Source organism: Humulus lupulus, chromosome 2, assembly GCF_963169125.1.
Source record: "Humulus lupulus chromosome 2, drHumLupu1.1, whole genome shotgun sequence".
NCBI classification, from domain to species: Eukaryota; Viridiplantae; Streptophyta; class Magnoliopsida; order Rosales; family Cannabaceae; genus Humulus; species Humulus lupulus.
The window spans coordinates 5,968,890-5,978,801 of NC_084794.1; the positions used below are offsets into that span (position 1 = coordinate 5,968,890).

Genomic DNA, 9,912 nt, shown 5'->3' on the forward strand with positions numbered 1-9,912 from the left:
TTTAATTTTATTTTCTTTTTTTTCCTTACTTATTTTTTATTCAATTTTTCCTTTTTCTTTTTCTTTCTACCAATTTATACCTTTGTTACACCCAGATTTCGAGCTATGTTAAATATGACCTCGAAATTTGGATTCGCAAACAAGTGGACTCACAAGGTTGGAAATATGTTCTAGGATTAAATACCGAGCCTGCAGGACATAGACGACCTCGAATATGGTGACCTCGGGAGCGTTTCATGATCTCGAAAGGCAGCTCCGGGGAAGCACTTGTCTTCAGGGATGACCTCGGATCAAGGGTCCCGAGCTCGACGCACATACGATCTCGAAAGCCATGTGACCTCGGGAGATATCTCTAACTCGAAAGATGACGGGAAACCTGAGAGGCTAAAACCTTAGAGATACGTGATAACCACCTTGAATATCTATAAGCGTTGTAAATATGAGATGTAATCCTCATTTATTACTGTAAATCCCCTAGAATTGTGAGATATTATTTGGTCTCTTATACGTCCTCTGGTCTTCAGGGGCGTTTCCTTTTATATCTGATTATAGGCATTTAAAGCCATTAATTTTATTCACAAAAAGAGTAACTACCCAAAATATGTGGGATAGTACTCTGCAGCCTTCTCTATAAATAGAGAGGCGATCCACCATTGTAAAGGACCGAAATTCTGAACCTTGAGAGAAAACTCTGAAGAATTCATTCCTTTAGAATTTTCAGAGATAATCTTGAGTTTAATAACAGAGACTCGTGGACTAGACAGATTTAACTGCTGAACCACGTAAAAATCGTGTGTTTGTATTGTCTTATTTCAATTGGTCATTATCAGTTATCGTTTATGTGCTATTCTTTCACTGTTTGACGAAAAACGGCGTCAACAACCTTCATCTTTTTTTTCTTTCAATTTTTTCATTATTCTTCTTTTCATTTTTATTCATTAATCTATTTTTGTTTCATTTGTTTTTTTTCCATATTTTTTTCAGTTTTCTTTCTTTCTTTTTTTTCTTCCTTTTTTTTTTCCTTCTATTTTTTCTTCATTTTTGAATTTATTATTTCTCCTTCTATTTTTTTTCTTTTTTCACACACATGAACTTTTTTCTTTTTTTCTTCTTCCATTTTTCAATTTTTTTTCAAAATTTTCATTCATATTTTTCTTTCTTTCTATTTTTCCATTTTTTTCTTATTCTTATTCTTCTTTTCATTTTTATTCATTTATCTATTTTTTTCCTTCATTATCATTTCTTTTGTTTTTTTTTCATATTTTTTTAGTTTTATTTTCTAAGTTTTTTTCCTTCTTTTTTCTTCATTTTTCGTACTCATTCCATTTTTTTCACACATATTTTAACATTACATAATTATTTTACAATTTTTATTGTAATTTTTTTTTTATAGTTTTTTCCACTATATGTAAAAAAAATCAAATTAATTTTTTCAGTATTTTTTTTACTGTAAACCTTATAGGAACACCAAAATTTGGAAAGAAAACTAATAAAAATATGAAAGCGTGAATGGGCAACCAGTTACCCTAATTGTAACATTCAAATCTAGAAAATAAATTATATGAAGAAGATGGGAGAGAAGGGAAAGGGGGTGGATCTGATTTTTTTTTCTATCTTTAGATCTGTGGTAACTGGTTACCTTCTCGTTCTTTGTGTGTATATTTCTGGGGATAGCTGGTTACATTCATGTTCTTTGTGTGTATATTTCTAAGGATAATTGATTAACTTCACGTTCTGATGTGTGTGTATATTTCTGGGTTCTTTATGATAATTGGTTACCTATGTTACTAAAATCATAGTTACTTCTTTTTCATTTTTTAATGAAGTGTTCTTTCTATTTTTCCTTAAAATTTGATGTTTCTTTTCATAATAATCAAATTACAAACATACCCTTCCAAATTAATAAAACTTAATTAAGAGTAAAATTATGACATAAACCAACTTTTATAAAAAAAATATATTAGAAAATAAACTCCTAAAAGTGAAAATTCTTAAAAAAAAGTCATAGATTAACTTTTTTTTAAAAAAAACTATATTTTTGTATACTCTATTAAAAATCTCAAATAAAATGTAATTTATTTTTTATTAATACAGTTAAAGATTTGGTAGGGCAAATATTTAACCATAATTTATTTCAAATATATGGTGAAGTACGTTATCAGGTGAAGTACGTTCCCAGCCATCACAGATATAATCATCTCAAGAAAATTAATATGCCAAAAACTTTTTTCTTTTAATAAAATGTGATATATATTATTAGGGTTTTTGTGTGGTAAGGGCATAAAAAGAGGGCACTGATGCACTTTTTTTGTGTTCTCGATTCATGAGTAGTTTTCGGTGTAACTTTTTTTTATGACCTTGTATATTAATTATTTAAAACATTGACAAATTTTCATAAAATTTGAAATAATTTACAGTACTAAAAACAAAATTAAAATATATTGTTGTAAACGTAACTATTTTTATTTGGAATTCATCAAAACTTTCATTTGCAATATCTTTTGAATATTTTTAACTTATTAGATATCTCAAATCTATTGTTTAGAGTTTGTACTTGTAGGAATGAAATTCCCTCGTGGAGTTGTCCATGCTGCATAGAGCATAAAGACATCTCCAATCATAACTTCATTTAAAATAGTTTTTATTTTTAATTTTTCACATTTTTCACTTTAAATTATTATTTCATCTCCAATCACTATTTTATATTTTACTTCAAAAAATAAAAACAAAAAAAATTCTTTTTAATCATTAATAAATAATTTAACTAATTAATAAATATTAGTTTTATACATTAATATTAACATATATAATTAAGTAATAATAATTTTAACACTAAAAAAATATTAATGGACTTAACTTAAATTGCTACATTATGAAAAATAAACATTGCATCTAAATTAAAAAAGGCGAGAAGTACAATAATAATTATACACTAATTTTGTAAATTAGCATATTCGTCGTACAAATAATCAATTAGTGCATCTCAAAGTGTGAAGTACCAAGCATCACTAATAGTATGTGTTGACGCCGTTTTTCGTCAACAGATAAAAGAAGAGAGCACGTAAACAATTAAATACAATGGCCAAAAGAAACAAACGAATCAAACACACGGTTTTTTACGTGGTTCAGCAGTTAAATCTGCCTAGTCCACGAGTCACTGTTATTAACCTCAAGATTATCTCTGAACAATTCTTTAGCATGAATTCTACAGAGTTTTCTCTCAAGGATCAGAACTCCGGTCCTTTACAATGATGCATGACCTCTCTATTTATAGAGAAGGTTGCCGAATACTATCCCACATATATTGGGTAGTTACTCTTTTGTGAATAAAAATAAATGGCTTTAAATGCCAATAATCAGATAAAAAAGGAAACGTCCCCGATGACCAGGGAACGCATAACTGACTAAATAATATCCCACAATTCTTGGGGATTTACATCAATTAATGAGGGCTACATCTCATAGTTATAATACTTGTAGATATTCAAGGTGGTCATAGCGTATCTTCAAGGCTCCAGCATTTCTGGTCTCATGTCATTGTGCGAGCCACTGACATCTCTCGAGCTAACGTTTCTTTCGAGATGGGATATCGAGCTCAAGAACCATGCTCTGAAGTTCCTGAAGATGAAGGTGTTCTCAGAGCTACCTTTCGAGATCGAGGTCATTTCGAGATCACCGCATTCGAGATCATACATCACACCTTGCAGGCTCAACTTACAATCCTAGATCACTCTAATCCTCACGAGACCATTTGTTGCGAACTCAGCTTTCGAGGTCATATTTACTATGGCTCGAAATCTGGGTATAACAGTATGAGTCATTATTTTAATGATATTGGAGGATCTAACTATTTTAAGTAGTAGAACTATTTTGTTGTTATTGTTTTTTTTATTAAAAAAAATTGTTGTTGTTGTTGTTTAATTATATTTAATTTAATTTTGTATTTTAAATTTGATAAGTTATTGGTTTTTAATTTTTGTTATTTATTCATGTTATGTATACTTCTATTTATTTAATTTATTAGTATAATATAAATCTTAAAATAAAATAAAATTATAAAAATAAATAATTAAAACATATAATATATATAAGGATATAAATGTATTTAAATAGAATTATTAAGGGTATTTTCGGTAGGATTTTTTTGTCTTCACATGAATAGTATTGCCTTCAATATTGAAGGTGCATAGTGTTATCTTCGTAATAAAGATAAAATTATAGCTTGATAGGAGTGAGAATTTTCATTTTTCTTGTTTTTAAAATAAAAGAAAGAAGGTATAGGTTGGAGATACTCTAACGATAATCATAGTAAAGAATAACTAAGAAAATAAAGTTAGAAAAGAAAAGATAAGGTTCTTCATCACTGTTTATGATAAATGTGATAATGAAATATAAAAATGCACAAAAGTGGATTTAAAATTATTGGTTATCTTTGAGACATTCATCTAAGATTATTTAATTGGCTAAAGGAGTTCTAAATAGATGTTCATCAAGACTTTGGAGCTTTGCTACTTATTACACCTCAACTAGTTGATGCTATGAAGATAGATACGCTGGACTTGGGATATGATCTGTGTCTTGTGTTCTTTTTGGGTTGAAGATGGGAAGATTTTGCATTAATCTGCATTATTGTTCTGGATTAATTGTTACTTTAGGTTATTCTTTGGTATTAATTAGCATGAATGTTTTGATTTGTTCATCCAATATATGGATAATGAGAAACATATATTGGTTGTTTTGTGTCTACTGTTCACAGCAATGTGTGTTCAGTGGTAAACAAACATAGTGGTCAACTATCATTTGAATTCACAGATTGACAACTTTAGTGGAATGATTTTATATCTATAAAGCAAGGACATGCTACGAAAGTTGCTTAACAATATCTCAGCAAGTCAAATTGTCATCATCAAGGATTACACAGCAATGGCACAGATGCTTTTAATTTTGTGAAACATTGCTCTCTCATGCATTTCCTTTCAAAATCGATAAACCATAAGCTCAATTTTTCATAGTAAAATCCTCTACTGCGATACTTATTCCACCCAAAATGCAATCAATATCACTACAAGAACCAATGATACCTTGTCCCGAATCCTCGATGAGAAACCAATTGATTGAATCCAATCAAACTAAGCCACTTACTCTTATCCCCCATAGTTATCAAGCAAACCAACTTCTAAACCTGCTTCGCATTCAAACCTTTTGCCATACCATAACACTTCTCCTTTGCCACCGCCAAACAACCCTTCATCTCTCGCTCGCTCTTCACATTGCTCCCTCTCCTTCAAATCCGAAGCCCTAATTCCAGCCATAGTCCACCATCACAGCCGCTTACACTTGCTTGAGGCACCCAATCCTCAGGCACGCAATGGTCGATAATCTATGACTCACAAGCTTTGTGTGTTCGTCCAAACTCTAAGGTCTCACAATGCAATAATGAAACAAGATGACCAATACATCCTCATGCAAATGTGTACCGACCTGAACGGGACCACGGAGCAGGGGATGTGGGCGATCAAACCCAACAAGTGTCGATGATGGTTCCTAATCTTCGAGATCCTCCGATGGTGAGGGTTCCACATTAGGGTTTTGGATTTTGCATCTACGTGAAGCCAAATTGTTGATCTGATAGTTTTATAAGGAAAAGGAAATTTAAGTGGAAGGTGAGTTAGGTTTGTTTCCTCATGAAATGGTCGCTCAAGCTTCAGCCAAATTTCCATGGCTATGTAATGACATTTTTTTTTCTGGATGACTAGCTCATTCTGTACATTTATAGAAATAGAACAAGGAGAGGATACGTGTTTTAAATATATTTAGACTAGTATGGCCATATAAGATCAATAATATATGTGCATTGTAAACACTAATATATATATATATTTGGATAAAGAACTTGTGACTTGTCAATATTCACCAAGGCATGTCATTATCAATTTAATATAAATATATAATACATGTACAATCCAGAACACTCATCACATTTTTTTTTTCATTTATACATTTGATCACACTCTTTAACTACAAGGGGGTTCAATATACATTACAGTTTACTTACACACATAATTATGCAGTTTTTTCTCCTAAAAATGATAGGAAACAAATATATATAGTTCAATATCCTAACATCAATCAATCAATATATGATAGAAGAAAAAAAATGAAACAATTAAAGATATGAGTTGAGTTATTGCAAGTTTGTTATCAAATTTTTCCAAAGTTTTCTAAATCCATTGTTACTCTATTCATGGTTCTTAGAGTGTGGATGAAAAACTTGTATTACTAAAATAATTTCTTTATTTTACTTACAATGTAATTATTTTCTAAGTATTCATTGCTGCCAAAAAAAATGAGTTGAGTTACTACCATGATTTTTTTTTCTCTGCAATTATTTGTACCTTTCTCCAATATAAACCAGGTCAAGGTCATGGCCAATGTAAAAAAATTAGATTCAGTAAAAGAGAAAGAAAACAACAACAACAACTAAGTTATTTCTACAAAAAAAAAGAAGCAATAGAACAAACATCGCTATCTTTCTAGTTTCAACTGCCAAGACAAACAACAAAAGACAAAACCTTTTAGTTTTTAAACCTAAATCAGTTCAAGATAGATAAAAAAAATAACTCAAAAATATCCATAAAAGCAGGAAACAAAAACCAGAAACATTTTTCTGAAAAATACCCAAAATGTAAAGCATTTGGTGTGGCACTGACTCAAAACCTGAGCTTGGTGAAGAACCATCTGTTCTTTCCGGTCTTGAACCTCTCCTCGAAACGCTTCTTGGTCTCCTTCAATGCTGTGACCTTCTTGTCCTTGGACTGGAGAACATCAACATTGACAACATCCTTGAGATCAACATCGAGGGTGTAGCGAGTAGGCATCAGGTGCTGGTAGTTAACAAGCTTCACAAAGGCCTTAACTCGAGACTTCTTGGCCGTCTTCTTGGCGGAGTCCTTGCGGATAACCTTGCTGGGGTACTTGTTGATCCCGGCAACCAAACAGTGGCCATATGCGCGATCACGGGTACCATCATCGAAGTTCCGAACAATGACCGCCTTACGTCCGGCGTAACGGCCTTGTAGGACAATTACGGCCTTGTTCTGCTTCAAGAACTTCACCATTTTCGCAAGTCTCTCACTTTAGGCCTAAATTATAATAATAAATCCATATACCATAGTTACAACTTACAATCCAATCCAATCCATTGAGTGTCCAAAACTAATAAACTCATAGTTACAGGTCCAGTCCATTGAACCAAACTAACAAAAAGAAAAGCATAATCCAGATTCCAGTACATATTCAGTCCATAAGCAAAAATCACTATTTAGAAATCATTGTTCCAGTTTATATGCACAATGTAAACAAATAGAATATGTATTTTATTTTTATGATCAGTGACTGAATAAGTTAAAGATTAAAAAAAAAAGTCATTATTCAGCAAAAAATCACACGAAATAAAACTATTCAGATCTGAATTCTTAGAAAAAATGAAACTGAACGCAGAGGTCCAACTATGCATAAGAATCCATATTTTTGTTAAAAAATTACGCACAAAACAGAAATAATCTTGAAACTAAAACAATAGAGATAAAATTACAACATAAAAACCCCCAATCTCATACCCATTAAGCATAAGAAAAAAAAAACAAATCAAACTCAGATTTGTACAAAAATGAACACACTATCGAAACAGAAAAAGAAAATCATAACAAAGAGAAGAAAAAACTCACCTAGAGACCGGAGGCGGAGTGAGGGAGATTGAGAATGAGAGATGAGATGATATGCGAGAAAGAGAGAGCGGCTGTGTGGACAAGGGAAGCAACGAGAGAAGAGTGATTTAAGGGCTTTGCTTACTCTAGGGTTTCTATTGTTCTAAAAATATATATTTTATATATTATTAAAATCGGATAAATTAAAGATTTTGTCCAATAAAACTATCTTACTGCCAAATTTTGGTGGCAAAATGACATAAAATAGTTAAATAATAATGACATAAAATATAATTAGGTACTTGATGCGTGTCGTCGTATCAAATTTAAATATATATATTATTTTTTATTTACTCCAATTACTTCAGTATAGTGGTAAATAATGGTCGAACCCACAAGAACTATGATCAAATTATTATTCAAAATAATATTAGACTGAAATTAAAAAAGGGTTTTAGTTTTAATGGCTGAAAACATAAACTGAAATAAATATCAACGATTGAATAACTAAGGATATAACTATATTAAAGAAATAGTCAAGAATTACTCTTCACCTTCAACAATCAATCTATCAACAATGATGAATAATATTCCCTATTCCCAATTAAATTATTAACCCTGCAGATAACACTTAAGCAGTCAATTATCCTAGTTTTCCTAATATAAGTAATTAAAGCTAAGCGCTCTTAATTAACCCTTTTTACCCAGCAATAAACTCATTAAGCATGCAATCTATTTAACCTAGTAATAGCATTACACTTTGTGGAAACATGTTAATCTAGGCAACAAATTCATTAAGCATGCAATTCATTTAACCTAGGTTATATTTCTCATCAAAATTAAAATACCTGTCACAATACCTTAATTGCAATTTATCACTTTACTTAGAATCCTAAACTATTAGGTGAATAGAAATCCTAAGATGATAGTAGAACAATGCAAAACCTTAATTAGTGGCCATCTAAACAAGATTTTACAAGATCCATGACATTCAAATCAAAAAATAGAAGCAATTTAATATAAGGGAATAAAAGAAATAAAATTCATCAATGCATTCAAGATATCATGTCTAGGGTTTTGAAATAACCCTTAACTATAAAAAAAAACTACTCCATAATCATATTCATAAACATAAATATTCAATGAAAATAAAAGAGTTTTGAGAAGAAAGAAAAACTAGATTGAAGAATATAGATGATGATGTTTTTTCCTCCTCCTCTGCTGCTCTAGCCTCTAAAAATTGCAATCCAAAATTATAATAAAAGTTAACCCTAATCCCTTTTATAGCCCCCAAAAATTACATTTAAAATTTGAAATTTAAGAAAAAATCGATTTCCGGCTGCGGGCAGTGATTCTTGGTGGTCGCAGCCACTAGAAAAATGTATTTTCCAGAAAATCGGGCTCCGGCTGCGGCCTAGGACATTTCTGGCTGCGGCCACTACGTTCTGTCCCCCAGGCCGCGGCCTGGAATAAGGCTGGCCGCGGCCATAGCAAGTTTTCCCGTTTTTCGGTTTTCTTTTGCTGCAGTGACCGAAAGTATTTTAAGCATAACTTCCTCGATATAACTCGGAATTGGACTATTGAAAAAGTTATAGAAAGCTAAGAAAAATATCTAAAAAATTTATTTCTAGGTATATTTCCAAAAAAGTATTGGAAGGTTATAAAAATCAAGTGTGAAGTTTCAGACTTGTAATTCCGAGCTTAACCATTGCTTGTAAAACATCCCAAATTCATTCACTTTCACCCAAATGTCTTGAAAATCCTAAAAACACAAAATAAATTAATTAAACATATATAAATAAATAATCAAGTGCATAATAATAGAAGAATAATGAATTAAAAATAGACAAATTCGGTACTTATCAAATTCCCCAACACTTGACATTTGCTCGTCCTCGAGCAAACAAGATAAAATCTAAACACATAAGCAAATAAAAACATAAACAATAGTTTTGTCAAAAACGTTTGTTGTCACAAAGATTGATCAACCAAATAAGTTATAAGAAAATTTTGAATTCCACATTCCTCAGAATTTCAACTCAATGTCTAGTAACCACTTAAACTTGACCTATTTATGATTATGCACAATTAAACCTACCAAAACACAATCATTTGAATCAATTTATACGTGTCATAATATGTTTTAAAGTCTCTTCTATAATAATATTTTGATGAAAAACATCCACTCCATAGATATTAACCAATT

The 9,912-nt window shown here is 31.0% G+C and overlaps 1 protein-coding gene across 1 annotated transcript; it reads right to left on the reverse strand.

Moving 5' to 3' along the window:
• Positions 1-6,511: 6,511 nt before the first annotated feature.
• On the reverse strand, positions 6,512-7,883 carry LOC133817061 (large ribosomal subunit protein eL27). The gene is made up of 2 exons (XM_062249447.1): positions 7,728-7,883; positions 6,512-7,142 (listed from the first exon to the last, which is right to left on the reverse strand). The coding sequence occupies exon 2, from the start codon at positions 7,116-7,118 to the stop codon at positions 6,711-6,713; it is 408 nt and encodes a 135-aa protein (XP_062105431.1). The 5' UTR covers positions 7,119-7,142; positions 7,728-7,883; the 3' UTR covers positions 6,512-6,710.
• Positions 7,884-9,912: the final 2,029 nt, after the last annotated feature.